This window comes from Mercenaria mercenaria, chromosome 17 (assembly GCF_021730395.1).
Source record: "Mercenaria mercenaria strain notata chromosome 17, MADL_Memer_1, whole genome shotgun sequence".
Classification (NCBI taxonomy): Eukaryota; Metazoa; Mollusca; class Bivalvia; order Venerida; family Veneridae; genus Mercenaria; species Mercenaria mercenaria.
This window is the reverse complement of record NC_069377.1, coordinates 16,267,277-16,293,599: the sequence shown is the minus strand read 5'-3', so window position 1 is coordinate 16,293,599 and position 26,323 is coordinate 16,267,277. Positions and strand designations below refer to the sequence as shown.

The following is a 26,323-nucleotide window of genomic DNA, read 5'->3' as shown; positions in this document are numbered from 1 at the left end:
GGTCACAACTCAAGGTCAAAGGTTTGAGCCTTCCATTTTGTGTCCGCTCTATATCTCTTAAATCCCTTGAAGGAATTTTATAAAACTTAGGTCAAATAATCACCTCATCAAGATGATGTGCAGAACACATGAGTCAGTCATGCCGGCTCAAGGTCAAGGTCACAACTTAGGGTCAAAGGTTTGAACCTTCCATTTTGTGTCCGCTCTATATCTCCTAAACCCCTTGAAGGATTTTCATCAAACTTGGGTCAAACGATCACCTCATCAAGGCGATGTGCAGAACTTATAAGTCAGCCTTGTTGGCTCAAGGTCAAGGTCACAACTGAAGGTCAAAGGTTTGAGCCTTCCATTTCGTGTCCACTCTATATCTCCTAAACCCCTTGAAGGAATTTTATAAAACTTGGGTCAAATGATTACCTCATCAGAACGATGTGCAGAAATAATGAGTCAACCATGCCAGCTCAAGGTCAAGGTCACAACTAAGGGTCGAAGGTTTGAGCCTTCCATTTGGTGTCCACTCTGTATCTCCTTAACCCCTTGAAGGATTTTCATCAAACTTGGGTCAAATGATCACCTCATCAAGAACTCATGAGTCAGCCATGTCAACTCAAGGTCAAGGTCACAACTGAAGGTCAAAGGTTTCAGCTCTGTATCTCCTAAACCCCTTGAAGGAATTTCATGAAACTTTGGTCAAATGATCACCTCATCAAGACGTTGTGCAGAATTCATGAGTCAGCCATGTCAGTTCATGGTCAAGGTCACAACTGAAGGTCAAAGGTTTCAGCTCTGTATCTCCTAAACCCCTTGAAGGATTTTCATCAAACTTGTGTCATATGATCGCCTCATCAAGAACTCATGAGTCAGCCATGTCAACTCAAGGTCAAGGTCACAACTGAAGGTCAAAGGTTTCAGCTCTGTATCTCCTAAACCCCTTGAAGGATTTTTATGAAACTTTGGTCAAATGATCACCTCATCAAGACGTTGTGCAGAATTCATGAGTCAGCCATGTCAGTTCAAGGTCAAGGTCACGGCTAAAATCAAAGCTTTTACCCTTTCACGATCCAAAGCAGTGGCGGGGAATTTAGCTGTCTTTCAGACTGCCTTGTAAACAAAACCTGTTGGTGTGATGCAAAGTTTGAAAATCTGGTTTGCGAGAACTTCCATGCTTCTTGATAACCCTAGGAATTGCTCCTCCTTGCTTCCTCAGTTATACCCTATTTCACTATTAAACTTCAAAATATTGATGGACACCCTGTCTCATCTGACAGCTCTTGTTTAATTTAAGCTGACTAGTTTTTACTTTTATTGTATTAATAATTTTAGGAGTTGAATTAAAAGATCTGACAAGAAGGTTATTATTTCAAAAGCTGTTGTACCTGGAATTAATGTTTTATTTGTGTAGGGTTATTAGAAACAAGTTGGGGAGGGACACCTGTGGAGGCATGGTCATCTCCTGATGCTCTTAAGAAATGTGGCCTAGGAGACAGTGGGTAAGTGCAACATGTGGCCTAGAAAACAGTGGGTAAGTGCAACATGTGGCCTAGAAAAACAGCGGGTAAGTGCAACATGTGGCCTAGAAAACAGTGGGCAGGTGCAATATGTGGCCTAGAAAACAATGGGTAAGTGCAACATGTGGCCTAGAAAACAGTGGGTAAGTGCAACATGTGGCCTAAAAACAGTGGGCAGGTGCAACATGTGGCCTAGAAAACAGTGGGCAGGTGCAACATGTGGCCTAGAAAACAGTGGGTAAGTGCAACATGTGGCCTAGAAAACAGTGGGCAGGTGCAACATGTGGCCTAGAAAACAGTGGGTAAGTGCAACATGTGGCCTAGAAAACAGTGGGTAAGTGCAACATGTGGCCTAAAAACAGTGGGCAGGTGCAACATGTGGCCTAGAAAACAGTGGGCAGGTGCAACATGTGGCCTAGAAAACAGTGGGCAGGTGCAACATGTGGCCTAGAAAACAGTGGGTAAGTGCAACATGTGGCCTAGAAAACAGTGGGCAGGTGCAACATGTGGCCTAGAAAACAGTGGGCAGGTGCAACATGTGGCCTGGAAAACAATGGGTAAGTGCAACATGTGGCCTAGAAAACAGTGGGCAGGTGCAATATGTTGCCTAGAAAACAGTGGGTAGGTGCAATATGTTGCCTAGAAAACAGTGGGCAGGTGCAACATGTGGCCTAAAAAACAGTGGGCAGGTGCAACATGTGGCCTAGAAAACAGTGGGCAGGTGCAACATGTGGCCTAGAAAACAGTGGGCAGGTGCAACATGTGGCCTAGAAAACAGTGGGCAGGTGCAACATGTGGCCTAGAAAACAGTGGGCAGGTGCAACATGTGGCCTAGAAAACAGTGGGCAGGTGCAACATGTGGCCTAGAAAACAGTGGGTAAGTGCAACATGTGGCCTAGAAAACAGTGGGTAAGTGCAACATATGGCCATGAAAACAGTGGGTAAGTGCAACATATGGCCATGAAAACAATGGGTAAGTGCAACATATGGCCATGAAAACAATGGGTAAGTGCAACATGTGGCCTAGAAAACAGTGGGCAGGTGCAACATGTGGCCTGGAAAACAATGGGTAAGTGCAACATGTGGCCTAGAAAACAATGGGTAAGTGCAATATGTGGCCTAGAAAACAGTGGGTAAGTGCAACATGTGGCCTAGAAAACAGTGGGCAGGTGCAACATGTGGCCTAGAAAACAGTGGGCAGGTGCAACATGTGGCCTAGAAAACAGTGGGCAGGTGCAATATGTGGCCTAGAAAACAATGGGTAAGTGCAACATGTGGCCTAGAAAACAGTGGGCAGGTGCAACATGTGGCCTGGAAAACAATGGGTAAGTGCAACATGTGGCCTAGAAAACAGTGGGCAGGTGCAAGATGTTGCCTAGAAAACAGTGGGTAAGTGCAACATGTGGCCTAGAAAACAGTGGGCAGGTGCAACATGTGGCCTAGAAAACAGTGGGTAGGTGCAACATGTGGCCTAGAAAACAGTGGGCAGGTGCAACATGTGGCCTAGAAAACAGTGGGCAGGTGCAACATGTGGCCTAGAAAACAGTGGGCAGGTGCAACATGTGGCCTAGAAAACAGTGGGCAGGTGCAATATGTGGCCTAGAAAACAGTGGGTAAGTGCAACATGTGGCCTAGAAAACAGTGGGTAAGTGCAACATGTGGCCTAGAAAACAGTGGGCAGGTGCAACATGTGGCCTAGCCTAGAAAACAGTGGGCAGGTGCAATATGTGGCCTAGAAAACAGTGGGTAAGTGCAACATGTGACCTAGAAAACAGTGGGCAGGTGCAACATGTGGCCTAGAAAACAGTGGGCAGGTGCAACATGTGGCCTAGAAAACAGTGGGCAGGTGCAACATGTGGCCTAGAAAACAGTGGGTAAGTGCGACATGTGGCCTAGAAAACAGTGGGTAAGTGCAACATATGGCCATGAAAACAGTGGGCAGGTGCAACATGTGGCCTGGAAAACAGTGAGTAAGTGCAACATGTGGCCTGGAAAACAGCGGGTAAGTGCAACATGTGGCCTAGAAAACAGGGGGTAAGTGCAACATGTGGCCTAGAAAACAGTGGGTAAGTGCAACATGTGGCCTAGAAAACAGTGGGTAAGTGCCTAGAAAAATGAGTAAGTGCAACATGTGGCCTAGAATTTGGGTAAGTGCCTAGAAAACAGTGGGTAAGTGCCAAGAAAACAGTGGGTAAGTGCAAAACTTTACTGAAGTCACTATTCTACAGAACTTATATAAATTGATGACTATCATAATATGGCTCAGAGACCATGTGTTTGTGTGTTTCTTTGATATTATACAAGGAAGTCATTCAGCTGAAATGGAGTTAAAATGTTCAAAATTCTGGTGTTAAAATCTGCAGACAAAGTTTCCTATTGTGACTACATGAAGGAACAAAAGCATGATGGTAGACACAACATGATAGCAGACACTATATGATAGCAACTCAACATGATGTAAAACACAACATGATAGCAGACACAACATATTGGTGATCACAACATGATAGCAAAAACAACAGGATGACAAACACAGCATGATAGCAGACACAAAATGATGGCAAACACAGCATCATAGCAAACACAATATGACAGCAGACACAACATGATAGCAAACACAACATAATGGTTATCAGAACATGATAGCAAACACAACATGATGACAAACACAACTGATGGTGATCAGAACATGATAGCAAACATAACATGATGACAACACAACATAATAGCAGGCACAGCTTGATGGCAAACACAGCATGATAGCAAAAACAACATCATGGCAAACACGACATCATAGCAAACTCAGCATGATAGTAAACACAACATAATGATGAACACAACATGATGGCAAACACAGCGTGATAACAAACATGACTTGACAGCAGATGCAACATAATATCAGACACCAACATGATGGCAAACACAAAATGATGGCAAACACAATATTATGGAGAAGACAACATGATGGCAAACACAACATGATAGCAAACACAAAATGATGGCAAACACAGCATGATAGCAAACACAAAATGATGGCAAACACAGCATGATAGCAAACACAAAATGATGGCAAACACAGCATAATGGGGAACACAGCATGATGGAAAACACAGCATGATGACAAACATGTTGGGTGTCACACCAGTGCTGATAACCACATGTTAGGATAAACCCATTCTTTTTGAATGAAATTCTAATATGCTTGTCTCTGTTAAAACATGCTTATGCTAGAATGATGTCACATTAACGTGCGATGATGTCAGTGTTTTTGTTGCGACCAAGAAAGAGTGCTACTATATTTTATATACTGTTTTAGATTAAGGGCATATTAGAATCGAAATAATTTATAGCAAAACCATGTTTTAACACCATTTATACACTCGGGCGGTAATACGTTGTAAAAATAATTTCACTCAGGCTGTACCCGACTCGGGGATATGCCGACGTATAACCACCCATTGTGCATAAATAGTGTTAAAACACTCTTTTGCCATAAATTATTTCTTAATTAAAGAAAGAAAAAGAAAAGCCTAATTATAAATTTATAAATTTTATAGTATATGTTTAATTAAGTTGGAACGAAGACACTGTCAGTGTAATGTTAATAAACTTTTGTTTATTTAATGCCCACAACCTGAGGTCGGTATGACAGATCAAGTATTTATTGTCATTTTTATTACATGATCACTTTAAAATGTTCTAAATCAATAGATGTAGATAGAAATAAACTTTCTTGATTGGAGAAACTTACCGAGTATTGTCATTCTTTTTGGCATTTTAGCAGCACCGTAACAATTTGTCTTTATGAAAAATGAATAGTTGCATTGGACTGGGCAATATAAGCAATAGTCCTATGCTAGTATATTGATGCATGGGACAGAAAGATTGTATTAAAGTCAAAGTCAAGTCAAAGTTTATTCGGCAAAAACATATACATGTTCATCGCCAATTACAATGTGGTGGTACATACACATATTACAGAAAAGTATGAGTCATATATGGTATGAGTGGAATGTACAATCAATTATAAACATATTAAGCATTATGAATAAATATACAAACAAGCAAGAACATTTCATTCATTACAATACTATTAGCATAAAAGTAACTACCCAACTGCTTCATTTCTTTTAAGCGTTGCGAAGTAAATGTATTTTCCTAAATTTAGAAGCTTACTTCTTTGAGTTAAGCTCATAATAGATTTGAATTTATGAACACTAGGCCATACACAGTAATATTTTGGCAAATACTGTTTCCTTAAATCATAATAAAAAGGACAAACCAATAAGAAATGATATTCATTTTCAGTTTGTTGCATATTACATTTTGTACATAATTGCTGACTCCTCTCAATATTTCTGAATCTTCCTTCTTCAATTGCCAACTTATGCACAGAGCATCTGAGTCTAGATTTGTTCTATATTTTTATGTTATCAATATATGGTAAGTATTTTTCTTGACAAAAATCATTTTTAAAGACATTATAACTTTCTAATTTTGAAAATGTACTGAGTTCTGAATGCCACTGCTGTAAATAATGATCAAATATTCTTTGTGTTACTGCATTTATTTGAACAATACTAATATTATTATGATTCCATAAGTAGGAAAATCCTAGATCAGACAGCAAACTTTTCACATTTTTTGACCAACTATTCACTAATATTCCATTAGCATTGGTTAAAAACATCAATTTATGTAAAAAAGAGTTAAAGCTTGTTATACCCCCACCAAACATGTTTGAGGGGGGTATATAGGAGTCAGTTTTGTCACGTCCCATCGCGTCCCGTCCCGTCCCGTCCCGAAATCTATTATCTCAGTTATTACCAAATGGATTTGATTCAAACTTAAAATATATGTTCTACCTTATCACCCACATCATGTGACACAAGGTGCATGACTCTTGACACCAAGTTTTCATGAATTATGTCCCCTTTTACTTAGAATTTAAGGTTAATTTTGTTGTATTTTCACTATATCTGAGTTATTACTAAATGGATTTGATTCAAACTTAAAATAGATGTTCCACCTCATCAGCCACATCATGTGACACAAGGTGCATAACTCTGACACCATTTTTTTATGAATTATGCCCCTTTTTACTTAGAATTTAAGGTTGATTTTGATGTATTTTCACTATATCTCAGTTACTACTGAATGGATTTGATTCAAACTTAAAATAGATGTTCCACCTCATCACCCACATCATGTGCCCACATCATGTGACACAAGGTGCATAACTCTGACACCAAGTTTTCATGAATTATGTCCCTTTTTACTTAGAATTTAAGGTTAATTTTGTTGTATTTTCACTATATCTCAGTTATTACTAAATGGATTTGATTCAAACTTAAAATAGTTGTTCCACCTCATCACCCAGATGATGTGACATAAGGTGCTTAACTCTGACATAAATTTTGTATGAATGATGTCCCCTTTTACTTTAAATTTAAGGTTGATTTTGATGTATTTTCGCTATATCTCAATTATTACAAAATGGATTTGATTCAAACTTAAAATAGATGTTCTACCTCATCACCCACATCATGTGACACAAGGTGCATAACTCTGATACCAATTTTTCATGAATTGTGTCCCCTTTTACCTAGAATTTAAGGTTAATTTTGATGTATTTTCACTATATCTCATTCTGATTGGCTTAGAGCCAAAGGAAAGTAACCTTTTTTTAACTTTTGTACTTAGTTTCTTCCCCTTAAATTCCAGGAATTAGTCTATTTTTAGAAATCCTATTTTTAGATTTTTAATATTTTAGGTATTTTTCTAACTTTTTTATTATAAGTCCTTTTTAAAAAGTAAAAACATTTTTTTGTGGTAACATGGGTCGGTAAGACACTTTTTTGTATTCACTTTTAGTGTATCTCTAATATTAGAGATTTAATATATTTACTAGTATTACTATACTAGTATTATACTAGTATTACTTATATGTGGAAGCCCAGGATGAAGTATTCTAAAGTATTTTTAAGATTCCTTATGGTTGCCATTCTTCTGTGACAAGACCGTATGGTTGGGGTATGAGTCACTCCTGTGACAGTTCTAGTTTACTGTAATTTTGTTATTGTCTGTTATACACACAGGGATGTGACAGTCTCAGCAGCTGTAAATGGACCACAAGAAAGCAGTGTATTGTGGAATGCTATGGTGCACCCTATTCTTAATATGACCATATTTGGGGCTATTTGGTATCAAGGTAAATGTTGTTTTGTTATAAAAATATGGGTTCAGTGAATTTGTTCTTACCCATTGCAACCCTGTGTCTTTATGCCCTCATTTCCAATATATTATATTCTCACACATTGTAACTGTCTGTCTTTATGCCCTCATTTCCAGAATATTATATTCTCACACATAGTAACTGTCTGTCTTTATGCCCTCATTTCCAATATATTACATTCTCACACATTGTAACTGTCTGTCTTTATGCCCTCATTTCCAATATATTACATTCTCACACATTGTAACTGTCTGTCTTTATGCCCTCATTTCCAATATATTATATTCTCACATATTGTAACTGTCTGTCTTTATGCCCTCATTTCCAATATATTATATTCTCACACATAGTAACTGTCTGTCTTTATGCCCTCATTTCCAGTATATTATATTCTCACACATAGTAACTGTCTGTCTTTATGCCCTCATTTCCAATATATTACATTCTCACACATTGTAACTGTCTGTCTTTATGCCCTCATTTCCAATATATTATATTCTCACATATTGTAACTGTCTGTCTTTATGCTCTCATTTCCAATATATATATATAAGTTAGAAAATAAAGAAAAAACCAACGAAATGCCTTTCAAACACACTGGATCCCAGAAGGATACAAGAACATAAAGATGGAATTATAGAGTATGAAAAAATATATGTTCAAACAGTGTCAAAAGTTTAATTATGAACCCGAGCACTTTTGGCCCTTAAAAAAGTCTTTTTTCAAGGGTAGCATAAAACAGAACAATACAATAATTGTGTAAATTTCGCCTGTATAGTTTGAGATATAAATGCAATCTGAACATTTCGATCAAAAGAATTCCATAAGATCTGGTTAATTGATAACATATGTCAAGCATCTGTTTCGGTCATTATCCCCTCCCGATTTCATCGGCGGGGGGTATTGAAATGGCGTTGTCCGTCCGTCACGTCCGTGCATCCGTGCGTGTGTCCGTCCGCAGCCATTTCTCAGTAACTATCAGGTAGAATTTTGTGAAACTTGAAACAAACATGCACCAACATACTGCGATGATGCCCGTCAAGTTTTTTTTTTGATTGGTCAATTTTCCTTAGAGTTATTGCCCTTGATTTATTGAAAAATACAAAAAAAATGTCCGTCCACAGCCATTTCTCAGTGACTATTAGGTAGAATTTCATACAACTTGAAATAAAGATGCACCAATATACTGCGATGATGCCCGTCAAGTTTTTTTTTGATTGGTCAATTTCCCTAAGAGTTATTGCCCTTGATTTAATGAAAGATCCACGTCTGCAGCCATTTCTCAGTAACAAGCTGGTAGAACTTCATGAAACTTGAAATAAATATGAACCAACGTACTTTGATGATGCCTGTCAATTGTTTTTATTAATTGGTCAATTTTCCTTAGAGTTATTGCCCTTTGATTGTTTAAAAATCTACAGATTTGTACATAACAAACCAACCAATTGGTAGAATTTCATTCTTTTTTCATGAACATTCATTATAAACATGTGAAGTTGTGTACCCCCCCCCCCCCCAAAAAAAAAAAACAAACAAAAAATTTTTTTTCATTCCTTTTTATTACTTTTTTTTCAAACCTTGATCAACATGTGATGTGTTGTACCCTCACCCAGTCACCCACCCCCCACCACCACCACCAATTTTCTGTTAAATTGATTTTGACTAATGAAATTATTTGCCTCTAAAGTAACATCCTTAACTTTTTGCCTGATATATTGTTTTGCCATTCCTCACCACAAACCCTTTCAGCGGGGGATACCAATTCATCGAATTTGCTTGTTGGAAGTAGTTATCTAAAAATAGCATACTTCTGATTTGTTATCACACATTCTAACAGAAGAGCAACATACAGATTTTTTTTAAGTAGAAAATAGCAGTTTTATAAAACTAGAGCCCATTTGATTGGTTACCCTGTATTTTTCCTGAGGAAATAGCGGGAAAAGAAAATGTATGATATAATGTAAATTAAAAACTATGTTTGATTGCCTGAAGATTTGTATATCTACTTATTTAATAAAATGAAATGTATAGGGGCCATTGGAGAATATATTATTTCAAAGATATTATTTGTTCACTAGATTAACAGAACACCAGTGCTTACTAAAAATAAAAGGATTCTGATACATTGATTGTAAAATGCCGATGATAATTTAAAGAAGAGTCCTATAAAAATATTTTTATCTAGAACGAAAGCTGTCGGCTTAGAATGAACTTCAAACATTATGGAACAGATTGGTATATGTTGCCATGAATCTTTTTTCCAATCACACGAGACCCAAAATATGGCTCTAAGCGAACACACCATTGTTGAAATGAACAGAGGGTCAAATCAGAGCCCTACATGAGTGTTTGTAACGGTTATTCTAGCATTTTCATTAAGCCCCCCTTCGAAGAAGGAGGGGTATATTGTTTTGCAGATGTCGGTCGGTAGGTCGCTCTGTCGGTCAATCGGAATGTAGACCAATCCGTTTCCGGATGATAACTCAAGAACGCTTGGGCCTAGGATCATGAAAGTTGATAGGGAGGTTGGTCATCACCAGCAGATGACCCCTATTGATTTTGAGGTCTGTATGTCAAAGGTCAAGGTCACAGTGATCCTGAATAGTAAAACAGTTTCCGGATGATAACTCAAGAACACTTAAGCCTAGGATCATGAAAGTTGATAGGGAGGTTGGTAATGACCAGCAGATGACCCCTATTGATTTTGAGGTCAGTATGTTAAAGGTCAAGGTCACAGTGACCCTGAACAGTAAAACGGTTTCCGGATGGTAACTCAAGAACGCTTAGGCCTAGGGTCACGAAAGTTTATAGGGAGGTTGGTCATGACCAGCAGATGACCCCTATTGATTTTGAGGTCAGTATGTCAAAGGTCAAGGTCACAGTGACCCTGAACAGTAAATCGGTTTCCGGATGATAACTCAAGAACACTTAGGCCTAGGGTCACGAAAGTTGATAGGGAGGTTGGCCATGACCAGCAGATGAACCCTATTGATTTTGAGGTCATTAGGTCAAAGGTCAAGGTCACTGGCCAGGAACAGTTAGAACAGTTTCTGATCTTGTCCAAAACCATAGGCCCTAGGGCTTTGATATTTGGTATGTAGCAAAATCTAGTGGTCGTCTACCAAGATTGTTCAGATTATTTCCCTGGGGTCAAATATGGCCCCACCCCGGGGGACACATGGTTTATATAGACTTACATAGGAAAAAAACTTTGAAAAACCTCTTGTCCAAAACCACAGGGCCTAGGGCTTTGATATTTTGTATATGACATCATCTAGTGGTCCTCTACTAAGATTATTCAAATTATTCCCCTAGGGTCAAATAGGCTCCGCCCTGGGGGTCACATGGTTTACATAGACTTATAAAGGGAAAAACTTTGAAAATCTTCCTGTCCAAACCACAAAGACTATGGCTTTGATATTTTGTAATGTAGCATCATTAGTGGTTCTCTACCAAGTTTGTTCAAATTATCCCTCTAGGGTCAAATATGGCCCCACCCCAGGGGTCATATGGTTCATATAGACTTATATAGGGAAAAACTTAGAACCTTCATGTCCATAACTTACATCATTCAAATTTGGACCACATGTATAGTTTTGAGTGGCAAGATGAACCTTGACATAAGTTGACCTTGATCTTGACCTAGTGACCTACTTTCACATTTCTGTAGCTACAGCCTTCAAATTTGGACCACATGCATAGGTTTGTGTACCGAAAAAACTTTGACCTTGTTATTGACCTAGTGACCTACTTTCACATTTTTGAAGGTACAGGCTTCAAATTTGGACCACATGCATAGTTTTGTGTTCTGAAATAAAATTTTACCTTGATTTTGACCTAGTGACCTACTTTCACATTTCTGAAGCTACAGCCTTCAAATTTGAACCACGTGCATAGTTTTGTGTACCAAAATGAACTTTGATCTTGAGATTGACATAGTGACCTACTTTCACATTTCTGAAGCTACAGGCTTCAAATTTGGACCACATGCATATTTTTGTGTTCTGAATTGAAATTTGACATTGATTTTTACCTATTATCTACTTTCACATTTCTCAAGCTACAGCCTTCAAATTTGAAGCACATGCATAGTTCTGTGTACGAAATGAACTTTGACCTTGCAGTTGATCTAGTGACCTGCTTTCACATTTCTCAAGCCATAGCTTTCAAATTTGGACCACATACACATTGTTTTGTACCGAAATGAAATTTGACATTGATTTTGACCTTGAGCTAGTCTTGAAATTTGGAACATTCAAAAATGGCTCAGTGGATGGCGCCAAGATCACTCTGTAATCCCTTGTTAGGTTAATAGGTTAAAGGTCAAGGTCAGATTAAACCAGAATGGTAGAACTTTTGTTTACAGTGAGCATATAATTTCTGTTCCTTGTGCAATTACTGAATGCATCAAAGGGGGCATTTCGTGTTCGACGAGCTCTTGTTTAATTAAAAATAGGAGCTGGTAGAGCTAAAAACCGAAATATATTTAAATGACTTCTTTTTATGAACAACTTGATGGATCTTCATCAAACTTGGTCTGTAGCATCAGTGTATGGTCCTCTTTAGAGTTTGTTCAAATGGGGGCACTTTGTTACAGCTGAACATAGAAATACATTTAAACAACTTTTTCTCATGAACCTCATGATAGATCTTCATCAAACTTGGTCTGTTGCATCATTGTAATGTCCTCTCTCAATTTTGTTGAAATAAGGGCACTTGCCCCTTTTAGGGGCTGTTAGATGTTAAGATTGAAAACCTTTAAACTATTTCTTATGAACAGCTTCATGGATCAAATTTGGTCTGTTGCATCATTGTTAGGTCCTCTCTCACTATTGTCCAAAGGGTGTGCTTGTCCCCTTTAAGTGGCCATTTGAGCTGAAAAAAGAAAAACCTTTAAACGACTTCTTCTCATGAACCTCTTGATGGATCTCCATCAAACTTGATAATTATATATAATCATTGTAAGTTTCTCTCTCAAATTTGTTCAAATGAGGGCACTTGACATGTTTGTATGTTTTTATATGCTAAACACAGATATTATCATTCATGATTCAGTGTGTCATATGTTTATTCAAGGTCAAATAGTCAAGGTCAGGTGATTGACTTACGGCCACTATAGCCCTCTTGTTTTGTAAAGTTGTATTTAGAGAAATTTTAAACAGTTTGTTAACTTGTATTAATAATTTACTTGTTATTGTAGGTGAAGCCAACGTAAAGTATAACCAAAAACTTTACAAGTGTACATTTTCTGCCATGATTGATGACTGGAGAAAAAAGTTTTCTCTCTCCGGGGAAACAGAGAAGTTGTTTCCCTTTGGTTTTGTACAGGTAATAATGTAGCTGTTAACATGCCTAATAATTGTTCATAACTATCTCCATAAACTTATTGCTGTCCTCACTACATGTCACTTGAAAGTGATTTTATCTTGACCTTGTACTGATCAAATAGAAGTGAATTTTTAGGCAACATATATACAGTGTATCTGAACACTGATAGTTTCACAAAATCAGTAATATATTTTTTCCTGAATAACTACATTATTTGAAAGAAACAAAGATGTTTTGCATCATTCTACATTCCTCCAGGGATGGTAATAGGAACTTTAGTTTTCCCCGCCAAAGACTTCGAAGGTATCTTGAACCAGTTTTACTTTATTAGCTCACATGTCACAAAGTGACGAGGTGAGCTTTTGTGATCGCGTGGTGTCTGTCCGTAAACTTTTGCTTGTGACCGCTCTAGAGGTTACATTTTTTGTGGGATCTTTATGAAAGTTGGTCAGAATGTTAATCTTGATGATATCTAAGTTCGAAACTGGGTCACATGCTGTCCAAAACTAGGTCAGTAGGTCTAAAAATATAAAAACCTTGTGACCTCTCTAGAGGCCATACTTTTCAATGGATCTTCATGAAAATTGATCAGAATGTTCACATTGATGATATCTAGGTCAAGTTTGAAACTTGCCATCAAAAACTAGGTCAGAAGGTCAAATAATAAAAAAACCTTGTGACCTCTTTAGATGCCATATTTATCATGGGATCTGTATGAAAGTTGGTCTGAATGTTCATCTTGATGATATCTAGGTCGAGTTCGAAACTGGGTCAACTGCGGTCAAAAACTAGGTCAGTAGGTCTAAAAATAGAAAAACCTTTTGACCTCTCTAAAGGCCATATTTTTCAGTGGATCTTCATGAAAATTGGTCAGAATGTTCACCTTGATGATATCTAGTTGAACTTCGAAACTGGGTCACGTGCGGTCAAAAATTAGGTCAGTAGGTAGAAAAACCTTGTCATGGTGACCTTGAGCTGAGAAATGTTTTCCGATAGATGACTGAAGAACACTTTGGCCTACAGTCATCCAACTTCATAGGTTGATTGCATATGGTCAGTAGATGACCTAGGTATGTTTGAGCCAATAGGTCAAAGCTTAAAACCATTCAGTCTTCATTGGGTGATTGCCTTTGGTCAAGTGATGACCTCTATGGTTTTTTATGTCAGTAAGTCAAAAGGCAAGGTCATAGTGATCTTGGAACTGAAAATGGGAAAGGCCATCATGGGGGAGTACTTGTTTTACAAAACTAGATATATATTCTGTACAGCAATTAACTACACAATTTTCTTGTTTTCTATTTAAAAAAAAAACAGTTGGCAGGAAATACGCCTGATCATAGCATAGATTCAGGCTTTCCGGACATTCGCTGGCACCAGACGGCAGACTATGGATATGTTCCAAATCATAGACTGAGGAATGTTTTCATGGCTGTTGCTATGGATCTGCCTGATTTTACCTCACCTTATGGAAGGTAAGAGAACTTTTATCTCTGTTTTAGTTTTTTAGCTCGACTACACAAAGTATGGAGAGCTGTCCTACTCGACCCGATGTCAGCGTCAGCATCCTTCCGCATCCGCACCTTGGTTAAAGTTGATGCACTTTCTCTTTATCTCTGTAATTACTTGATGGATTTGTTTCAAACTAAAATAATTATTCCTCATTATCAACTACATCATATGGCACAAGGGCCATAACTCTTGCACCAATATTATATGAATTATCCCCCTTTTTACTCAGAATTTCAGGTTAAAGTTTTGATGCACTTTCACTCCAACTCAGTTGTTGTTAAATGGATTTGATTCAGTCTGAAAGTAGTTGTTCCAACTTATCACCCACATCATATGACACTAGGTCCATAACACTGGTACTAATATTTAATGAATTATCCCCCCTTTTAGTTAGAATTTCAGGTTAAAGTTTTGATGCACTTTCACTCTATCTCATTTATTACTAAATGGAGTTGATTCAAACTTAAAATGTTGTTCCACCTTATCACCCACATCATATGACACTAGGTCCATAATTCGTGCACAAATTTTTCATGAATTATACCCCTCCTCCCTTTACTTAGAAAATAAGGTTGATTTTGATGCATTTTCACTTTATCTCAATCATTACTGTATGGATTTGATTCAAACTTGAAGTAGTTGTTCCACATCATCACCCACATCATATGACACAAGTTGCATCACTGTTGCACCAATATTATATGAATTATGCCCCCTTTTTGCTTAGAATTATACTTATTTAATGTTTTGATACATTTTATCTTTATCTCTCCTATTACATAATACTTTTGACACAGACCTGTTGTCCAATATCTTCATCCAGATTGGAGTCATTAAACATTCCAGTGACAGTGCCAGCTTCCTCAGATGTGCCAAGTTTCACTATCCAGCATCAAAATAGTCAAGCATGCAGTCTCCTGTGACAGCTCTTGTTAGTCTATAACTAGCTATCACTAAAGGTGATTCATACTGCACTAGAAGCCCTGTTTGAAAAGTTTACAATGGTAATAAATAACATTCATTCTTACTTTACCAATCTGGGAGACTACATGTATTTCATTATAAATTTTATAAATATTTATGAGAGAGTTAAGGTTCTGCTTTTCTCCTCAGTCATTGTAATCTTAAGTTAAATCAAAGTTTCCTCAGCAGAGTGTAATTTAATGCCTTAAACAGTAAAAATTGAAGAGTAAAAAAAGGAAGTATAAAAAGGGAGATAACTAGAGCAAAGGAGTCTAATATCGACCCTCTTCTATTATCGACCCCCCACCCTTAATTGATACTTAATCACATTTATTACTAGAAATCATGTGATCATGTCATTCACTGTCATTTTTACGTCACAAATTTTCTTCATGCGCCATTTTGAATGTTTACATACAGTGTGACTGCATGAGATAAATTTCAGTGCCAACCACTACATCGTCCGTTAAGGTAGGTATCTTTCTGTTAAATCAAATTTACCGTTTTTATGGATCGAATCAGTTTAATTTTGTATTTAATCCTACTATACACATATAGAACTCATTTCTATCAGCCATTTTTGTAGTCTCTTGCAACTTCTGGAAAGATTATGTGGGGGTCGATAATAGCAGATTGAAAATATGACCTTCTGCTATTATCGACCCCCAATTAATTAAATTTATATAATTTCTTGTTGCTTTGAGAAAAGCACTTAATTCATAACTTTAACATGTCCAAAACATTGTGGAATGATACTTATTTCACTTGGGTATTGATTAAATTTTACTCGGACTTTATCATAGACTCTCAGTGTAAAATCTCAAACTTTTAACTAAAATAAAGGTATTAAATCAATATAACATTTCAATGAAACTTCAAAGTTTTGTTGTTTGTAGCATCATCTGAAGCATGTGCAGTGAAAAATCTTGATTTTATTTTTAAAATAGTGTGATATTTATTTCTAAAGTCACTATTATGTTCATTGTAAATATACTTTGTTATACCAAAGAGGAAACTGGCAGGTACTCTAAAATGCAGCTCTCTGATTGGTCAGTTAGAAACCCTAATGTTCTGTGATGACTCATGATAAAGTTATGAATGCACATTTTAGTTGATCACAAGGATTAAAAATCTCCTAAAATAAAAAGAAAAACAGCGCAGAGTCTCTGAAAGTTCGTCATAGTCTGATGTTTCTATCATTTATGATGATAGTGACAGTTATGACGATTTTGACGATTCCTCTGATGGACAAAATGATGATGGACAGTGCAGACAGCTTAGACCAATGTCAGGGGTGTGGTCAGTCTAATGGGAAGCCAAATGAGTGAAAAGGCTGTGACGAATGCCCAGGAAGGTGGCACATTAAATGTACTAAGCAACCAGAACTTCACTTGTTGACTCCAGAGGACTTAAAAAAAGTTAATTTTAAATGTATAAAAATTGAGTGCTAAAATATGTTGTTAAGGCTGTAGATAATAATGGATAATCAACTTTGTTTGAATGTTTGAATTATTTATCTCTTGTGTGTGGCTAATGTTATATTACAAATAACTATTATCTAACATTTACAATTTGTCAGTCAAAAGACCAAATATGAAACTGTGATAGTATGAAAGACCAAATTTATAAATAAAAAAAAACACACATGAAATAATATTTTCCATGAAATCGTAGTAAAATTATGCTTTGTTTATATGCTCAGTTGCGTAATTTCAAATTGCAATTATGACAATAAAGGACAAATAAAAATTAACTTAATATTAAGTTAATAATAATATTATGCTTGATTTTCAGTGTTTTCAAATTTAAAAAAAAAACAACTAGGGGGTCGATAATAGCAGAAGTGGGTCGATAATGGCAGACACATGTCACGAGACAGAATATTAGACCATACCGTATTCTGTAATGTAACAAGTGTTTTTATTGGTTGAAATCGACCAATGATAGTTTGTCTCAAATATATGTGTCACTTTGTCTCCGAAAGTGAAAGTAAGAATATGTACGATAGATTATGGTCTTAAGGGGTCGATAATTGCCTCCTTTGCTCTACAAGTATCATTATTCATGGCAAAATGATGTTTACTGTACTTTTCAGTTCCTCTTATTGACATTATTATATCGTAATATTAAGTTACATTTAATTCCTTTCAAAGGATTTATTGTTATTCTCTTTAAAGTTACAAAAAGTAAGTACAGTTAAACAGGGAGACAATTTTATAAAGAAATAGCAGTCATAATTATAAGACTTGCTGTATCAGCCAAGAAGTTTCTGTGAATTGCCATTACAATACCTTTAAAGTTTTCAGAGCTGTTTAAGGAATACAACTGTTCAGCCGCATTTTTAGCCCACCTGAACTGAAGGTTTGGGATGAGGTAATAGTATAGGTTAATGGTCCCTTGTCCACAATTTATATAAACATCTCTGAAACTAATGGTCAGAATTATCCCAAACTGTAGCTTCCTTGCAAAGTTCTTAGGTTTGTTCAGATGATCTGCTTGGCCCTTTTTAGGGGCTGCTAGAGCAAAACAAAAATGAAAATATCTATAAATGACATATTTTCATGAACCACATGGTGGATTTTCACCAAACTTAGTGTATATCTTCATTATAACATCCTCTATCGATTTTGTTTTAATACAGATGCTTGGCTCAATTAGGGGCCACAAGAGCTTAAAATGAAAAAAACTTCAGAGCTTCTTTTTCTTATGAACCCCTTAATGGATCTTTATCAAAATTGTCAACATTGTTTAAATGGGGATGCTTGGTGCCTTTTAGGGGTTAAAAATAGAAACACTTTTAAACAACTTCTTCTCTTGAAAAACTCACCAGATTTACATGAGACTTGGTCTGTAGCTTCATTATAAGGTCCTTACAAATTTTTAATAAAATGGGGACACTTTGCCTCTTTAAGGGGCCACTAGAGCTAAAGATAGAAATTCTTTTGAACAACATTTTCTCATGAACTGATTAATGAATCTTCATCAAGCTTGGTCAGTGGCATTATTACTAGGTTCTCACCCAATTTTTTTTTGTTTGAATTTGGGTACTTGGCCCCTTTTAGGGTCCTCAAGGGCCAAAATTAGAAAAAAACTTTAGGCGACTTCTTCTATTGAACCTCTTGATTGATATCCATCAAGCTTTAGTTTATACTAATTTATTATCGGCTTGATTGTAATGAAAACTTCAAGCTTATTTGAACCACTCTGAAGTCCACTTCCTAACCAGTACTGGTATCATATGAGAAAGTGTGATTGTGACCCCAGTTGGGCTCAAATTCATGAGCCCAGATTGAGCAGTTGACACGGTAACCACTAGCTGTTGCTCAAATAATTTTTTGCCCCCACACATTTATGTGGGAGTGTATAACGGTGCTGCTGTTGGTACATACGTACGTACGTCTTGAAATCTTGTGTGTCCAACTCCTCCCACACTATTAGCCTGATTTGCTTCAAACTTCCACAGATAAACAAGCTTGCTGTGCAGATGACCTGAAAGGAAGGATTTTTTGTTTGACTATTTTTACTGCAGTTATGGCCCTTTGATAGTTTTGCTATATAGAATATAGAGAAAACCTTGTGTGTCCAACTTCTCAAACACTATTGAAAGGATATGTTTGACAGTTTCACAGATGAAGGACCTTCATGTGAAGATGACCATTAATAATGGACTTTTTTGGTGGCTATTGTTTGTAGAATTATGGCCCTTTCATAAGAAAAACTTTACAATTTAGAGGATGGCGCAGTATGTGGGGGCACCTGTGTCCTATGAACACAATTCTAAAATCTTGTTTGCTTTGCTCACTTGGATTAAAGAAGAAATCACAGAACCACACATTGTTAAATGTCAAGGAATTCTATATCTTTTTGATATTTTTTTGTTGTTGTAAGTGTTACGAATGTCTGAGTAAAAAACATGGAAAAGCAACTGTTTGGATTTTTCTCACACAGAAGATAAACATTGCAAGACAAATTTATAGCTATGACAAAAGTACATTGTAATTCAATGTTAACAAGTCAAGTCAGTTTTTAGCTCACCTGTCACAAAGTGACAAGGTGAGCTTTTGTGATCGCGCGGCGTCCGTCGTTTGGTGTGCTTAAACTTTTGCTTGTGAACACTCTAGAGGTCACATTTTTCTGGGATCTTTATGAAAGTTGGTCTGAATGTTCATCTTGATGATATCTAGGTCAAGTTCTAAACTGGGTCACGTGCAGTCCAAAACTAGGTCAGTAGGTCTAAAAATAGCGAAACCTTGTGACCTCTCTAGAGGCTATATTTTTCAATGGATTTTCATGAAAATTGGTCAGAATGTTCACCTTGATGATATCTAGATCAAGTTCGAAACTGGTTCATGTGCAGTCAAAAACTAGGTCAGTAGGTCTAAAAATAGAAAAAACTTGTGACCTCTCTAGAGGCCATACTTTTCAATAGATCTTCATGAAAATTGGTGAGAATGTTCACCTTGACGATATCTAGTTCAGGTTCAAAACTGGGTCACATGCTGTCAAAAACTAGGTCATTAGGTCAAATAATAGAAAAACCTTGTGACCTCTCTAGATGCCATATTTTTCATGGGATCTGTATGAAAGTTAGTCTGAATGTTTATCTTGATGATATCTAGGTCAAGTTTGAAACTGGGTCAGCTGCGATCAAAAACTAGGTCAGTAGGTCTAAAAATAGAAAAACCTTTTGACCTCTCTCTAGAGGCTATATTTTTCAATGGATCTTCATGAAAATTGGTGAGAATGTTCACCTTGATGATATCTAGATCAAGTTCGAAACTGGGTCACATGCCTTCAAAAACTAGGTCATTAGGTCAAATAATAGAAAAATCTTGTGACCTCTCTAGAGGCCATATTTTTCAATGGATCTTCATGAAAATTGGTCAGAACTTTTGTCTTGATGATATCTAGGTCAGTTTCAAAACTGGGTCACATGAGCTCAAAAACTAGGTCACTATGTCAAATAATAGAAAAAACGACATCATACTCAGTTCAAAACTGGGTCATGTGGAGACAGGTAAGCGATTCAGGACCATCATGGTCCTCTTGTTTTTCATAATCTGATGCTTGTAACAAAAAATCAATAGATATGAATGTCTACTATTACACATTCAGTGCAGTTATGTTTGTTTCCAGTATTCATCCTAGAGACAAACAAGATGTTGCTTACAGACTTGTGCTGAGTGGCCTAGCTGTGGCTTATAAACATAATGTGTGTTATCAAGGACCTTACCCTGTGAAAGTCTCAGTTACACTCTCAGATCAGTCTTACAATTACACTCAGGTTGACGTAGAATACACAATGAACCTAGAGCAAAGATGGCTGGATGGATTTGAGGTAAAAACAGCCAACATTTCCTTTTTTCACTGAATTTGCTTGATTCTGAAATTTGTAACATTGGCAGATTACCTCCATGCCAATTAAGGATAGTGATCAGTGGGTTTGTTGTACTGCATAAGGGTATGGGAAAGTGACCTCAGTGGGTTTGTTGTACTGCATAAGGTTATAGGGTAGTGACCTCAGTGGGTCTGTTGTACTGCCTAAAGGCGTGGTCACACTACACGTAGTTAATCATAGTAAGGAATGATCGTAGTTGATCGTACTAAGTGTAGTTACACGTAGATAATCGTAGTCAAACGTAGTAATGATCGTAGTTCGAACTTATGATTTGTCCGTAGTAAGCAAATAATGTGTCGACATGTTCAAAATCTGACTACGATTAACTACGGTGTTTTGACCCTACTGTGACCGTAGTTTGAACGTTGTTGATCTTAGTTAAACGTACTTGATCATACTTAACAGTAGTGTGTACTGTTTTTGATCGTAGTACAAGTACAAACATGATATGAAACGAGAGCCGATTACACAAAAACTTTACTGTTATATAAATTAATTTTAATTCTAGTACGATAATATCGCTAATTATAAATACTTAAAAAATTAAATAGATTTTTTTCGGTATTCATGCGAAATGAACAACAGATTTGGATCGGCAAATACATGTACATGATTCGCGCTAGCAATCAACTGTTTACCATGAAGACCAGGAAAAATCCATTTTATATATTGCATTTAAATTATATTTTCTTTGCATTAGTTAGCAAATCTGTGGTATAAATTGCGCATTTTTATGCATTTTACTTTTAAATTCAGTTTTTCGGCCATTCTGTTTTATAACATCTTTTTTTCCTAGGCGGCATACTGAAGCTTAAATGATGCTGTCTCGTCAACTTCCTAGAGCAAAATGACTGTAGCTTTCCCGTCCTGCGCAGACGCAACCACAAGGCTTTTCCGTAGCTCAACGTAGTTGATCGTAATTTGTCGTAGTTGTTTGTACTTCGATCAGAGTATATACGTAGTGTAACGTAGTAACTCGTGGTAAGACGTAGTGATTCACTAGTTAACCCTACCCGATTTACTCGTAGTTGAACGTAGTTGTTCGTACTTACACACGTACTTCAACGTACTTAGACTTTCCATATTTCATCTTTTAAACCTAGTTCGAGCGTACTTCAACCTAGTTGACCGTAGTATTACTACGACAAACTGCTTTTAAAATGAACTACGACCAACTACGTGTGTGAACGTAAATGTGACCATTGCTTAAGGGTATAGGATAGTGACCTCAGTGGGTTTGTTGTACTGCATAAGGGTATAGGATAGTGACATCAGTGGGTTTGTTGTGCCGCCTAAGGGTATTGACTAGTGACTTCAGGGCATTTGTTGTACAGCATAAGGGTATAGGATAGTGACTTCAGTGGGTTTGTTGTACCGCATAAGGTTATAGGATAGTGACCTCAGTTGGTCTGTTGTACTGCATAAGGGTATGGGATAGTGACCTCAGTGTGTTTGTTGTACTGCATAAGGGTATAGGATAGTGACCTCATTGGGTTTGTTGTACTGCCTAAGGGTATAGAATAGTGACCTCAGTGGGTTTGTTGTACCGCATAAGGGTATGGGATAGTGACCCCAGTGGTTTTGTTGTACCGCCTAAGGGTATAGGATTGTGACCCCAGTGGTTTTGTTGTACCGCATAAGGGTATTGACTAGTGACTTCAGGGTGTTTGTTGTACTGCATAAGGGTATAGGATAGTGACTTCAGTGGGTTTGTTGTACCGCATAAGGTTATAGGATAGTGACCTCGGTGGGTTTGTTGTACTGCCTAAGGGTATAGGATAGTGACTTCAGTGGTTTTGTTGTACCGCCTAAGGGTATAGAATAGTGACCTCAGTGGGTTTGTTGTACCGCATAAGGGTATGGGATAGTGACCCCAGTGGTTTTGTTGTACCGCCTAAGGGTATAGGATAGTGACTTCATTGGTTTTGTTGTACTGCCTAAGGGTATTGACTAGTGACTTCAGGGTGTTTGTTGTACCGCATAAGGGTATAGGATAGTGACCCCAGTGGTTTTGTTGTACCGCCTAAGGGTATTGACTAGTGACTTCAGGGCATTTGTTGTACAGCATAAGGGTATAGGATAGTGACTTCAGTGGGTTTGTTGTACCGCATAAGGTTATAGGATAGTTACCTCAGTGGGTCTGTTGTACTGCCTAAGGGTATAGGATAGTGACCTGATTTGGTTTGTTGTACCGCCTTAGGGTATAGGATAGCGACCTCAGTGGGTTTGTTGTACCGCATAATGGTATAGGATAGTGACCTCAGTGGGTTTGTTGTACTGCGAAAGGGTATAGGATAGTGACCTCAGTGGGTCTGTTGTACTGCCTAAGGGTATAGGATAGTGACCTCAGTGGTTTTGTTGTGCCGCCAAAGGGTATAGGATAGTGACCTCAGTGGGTTTGTTGTACCGAATAATGGTATAGGATAGTTACCTCAGTGGGTCTGTTGTACTGCCTAAGGGTATAGGATAGTGACCTCAGTGGGTTTGTTGTACCGCCTAAGGGTATAGGATAGTGACCTCAGTGGGTTTGTTGTACTGCATAAGGTTATGGGATAGTGACCTCAGTGAGTTTGTTGTATTGCATAAGGGTATGTGATAGTGACTTCAGGGCGTTTGTTGTACCACATAAGGGTATAGGATAGTGACTTCAATGGTTTTGTTGTACCACCTAATGGTATAGACTAGTGACTTTAGTGGGTCTGTTGTACCACATAAGGGTATAGGATAGTGACCTCAGTGGGTTTGTTGTACCACATAAGGGTATAGGATTGTGACCTCCGTGGGTTTGTTTTACCGCATAATGGTATAGGATTGTGACCTCAGTGGGTTTGTTGTACCGCCAAAGGGTATAGGATAGTGACCTCAGTGGGTTTGTTGTACTGCATAATGGTATAGGATAGTGACCTCAGTGGGTTTGTTGTACCGCCAAAGGGTATAGGATAGTGACCTCAGTGGTTTCGTTGTACCGCATAAGGGTATGGGATAGTGACCCCAGTGGTTTTGTTGTACCGCATAAGGGTATGAGATAATGACTTCAGTGAGTTTGTTGTACCGCATAAGGGTATGGGATAGTGACTTCAGTGAGTTTGTTGTATCGCATAAGGGTATGGGATAGTGAACCCAGTGGTTTTGTTGTACCGCATAAGGGTATGGGATAGTGACCCGAAGTGGTTTTGTTGTACCACATAAGGGTATAGGATAGTGACTTCAGTGAGTTTGTTGTACTGCATAAGGGTATGGGATAGTGACTTCAGGGAGTTTGTTGTACCACATAAGGGTATGGGATATTGACCCAAGCGGTTTTGTTGTACCACATAAGGGTATGGGATAGTGACCCCAGTGGTTTTGTTGTACCGCATAAGGGTATGGGATAGTGACCCCAGTGGTTTTGTTGTACCTCATAAGGGTATGGGATAGTGACTTCAGTGGGTTTGTTGTACCGCATAAGGGCATGGGATAGTGACTTCAGTGGGTATGTTGTACTGCCTAAGGGTATAGAATAGTGACTTCAGGGCGTTTGTTGTACTGCATAAGGGTATAAGATAGTGACTTCAGTGGGTTAGTTGTACCACATAAGGGTCAGGAATAGTGACATCAGTGGGTTAGTTTTACAACGTAAGGGTAAGGGATAGTGACTTCAGTGACATAACGGTATGGGATAGTAGGATACAGTAGGTTTGTTGCATAAGGGTATAGGATAGTGGCCTCAGAGGGTGTGTGACTTCGGTTGTTTTGAACTTGAACCCTCAAGATTTCCCCAAAGATCACTGTTTTCCTTTGACAGAAGGATTGACTGGATACTGTGTTTCTTTAAAAGATATGTTAAAATATTTTGTTTGGAGTTGGGGGAATTAAAAAAATATTTTTATTGATTTGGAAATGAAACATGTTACAATTGATTTAAATAGGTTATGCCTTCACCAGTATGTTGCATAATTGTTTGGGATATGTTGTGCTTACACCAATATGTCATATAATTGATTTAGATATGTTGTGCTTACACCAATATGTCATATAATTGATTTAGATATGTTGTGCCTACACCAATATGTCATATAATTGATTTAGATATGTTGTGCCTACAGCCATTTGTTGTATTTGATTTAGATATGTTGTGCCTTCACCAGTCCAGCAGTGTGTGAACATGGTAAGTCATGGTGGCTTCCAACAACTACAATACAGAAAGTTGATACAGGTATATTTTATGCTTCATCAGCATCACTTGTGCCTCTGTCTTAAAATTTCAAGCCATCTCATCTACAATGGACATTTTTTAAAAAGATAGTTGATTTTTACCAAATGCTGCTTTTGCAGAATAGCAGTTATAGCAACCTTTATGAGGACTTTATTTGATAATAAATTTGTATTAATAAGATGTCTGTTGATCTATATTTATTAATTTATTATAGAATTATCCATCTACTGTTTATCATATTTCAGCCAATACTACAAGAACCTATGCTTCCCAATGTTCCCTAGAGAATCTAGTTGGATTACGGTATGCTTGGCAGGAGTCACCATGCCCGTTCAAGAACTGTGCAATATATGGAGCAGATAATGGACTTCCCATGCCACCTTTCACTTACTCTGGAAAAGCTTTTAAGAAAACATTTATTGATAGTGAGGGATATGAAGTTTTATTACATTAGAAAACATAATTGAATTGTGTCACAGTGTTCATTTTCATTGAATTGTGTCACACCAAATAGGGTGTTTTGACATAATTGACATTGAAAGACTTGCCTTTAGCAGAGTATATAATGCTGAGATTTATGTTTTAGTTTTAATAATTTATGTGAAAGTTTATTTTGTTGAATGGGGAAATTGTTCAAGTTTGTTTTACTCATTTATGTGTAGGTTGGTTATATTTGAGATCTGTGTATTTTGTATTCATTCTGTATTGACATAGTGTGCTTAATCTTTTTGAAAAACAAGTTAGTATCTGCATTGAATTAAGAAATAGTATATATGTATAACAGAACCATGTTTTAATATATTCAGACATGACAGAAAGGTTATACACAGAATAATTTCACATGGGCAGAGCCCAAGAGGCCCATATGAATTCATCAACATGGCATGTGACCAATTTGGAGTGTTTAGATATATCAAAACATTGTTCTGCTAAATTTGATTTTGATTCTGATATGTCGTTTAGGCCTAAATAAAAAGTTGTATCTCTGGTGGCCTGGCTGACTGTAAATTCTAACCGCCAACCGTAATTTTTTTCGTTTTGACTTTTTGTATAGTTCAGTTGGTGTCTGTTCTTTAAAGTGTAACTGAAGAACTTTCCTCAGTTCATCCAGTGAAATTTTCTCCTTCCCATCTAGATAACTTGTAGATGGGTACCTGGTGTAATTGCCCTAATCGCATCATCCACTA

General features: G+C 37.4%; 1 protein-coding gene across 1 annotated transcript in view; it reads left to right on the top strand.

The window, feature by feature from the left end:
• Positions 1 to 26,123, top strand: part of LOC128550329 (uncharacterized) — a 73,834-nt gene extending 47,711 nt beyond the window's left edge. The window contains exons 16-22 of the mRNA XM_053529176.1: positions 1,403 to 1,490; positions 7,607 to 7,719; positions 12,944 to 13,071; positions 14,386 to 14,543; positions 20,680 to 20,881; positions 25,049 to 25,136; positions 25,382 to 26,123. Of these exons, the coding sequence (XP_053385151.1) occupies positions 1,403 to 1,490; positions 7,607 to 7,719; positions 12,944 to 13,071; positions 14,386 to 14,543; positions 20,680 to 20,881; positions 25,049 to 25,136; positions 25,382 to 25,590 (986 nt within the window). The 3' untranslated portion in view covers positions 25,591 to 26,123. The remainder of the gene's footprint in view (positions 1 to 1,402; positions 1,491 to 7,606; positions 7,720 to 12,943; positions 13,072 to 14,385; positions 14,544 to 20,679; positions 20,882 to 25,048; positions 25,137 to 25,381) is intronic.
• Positions 26,124 to 26,323: the final 200 nt, after the last annotated feature.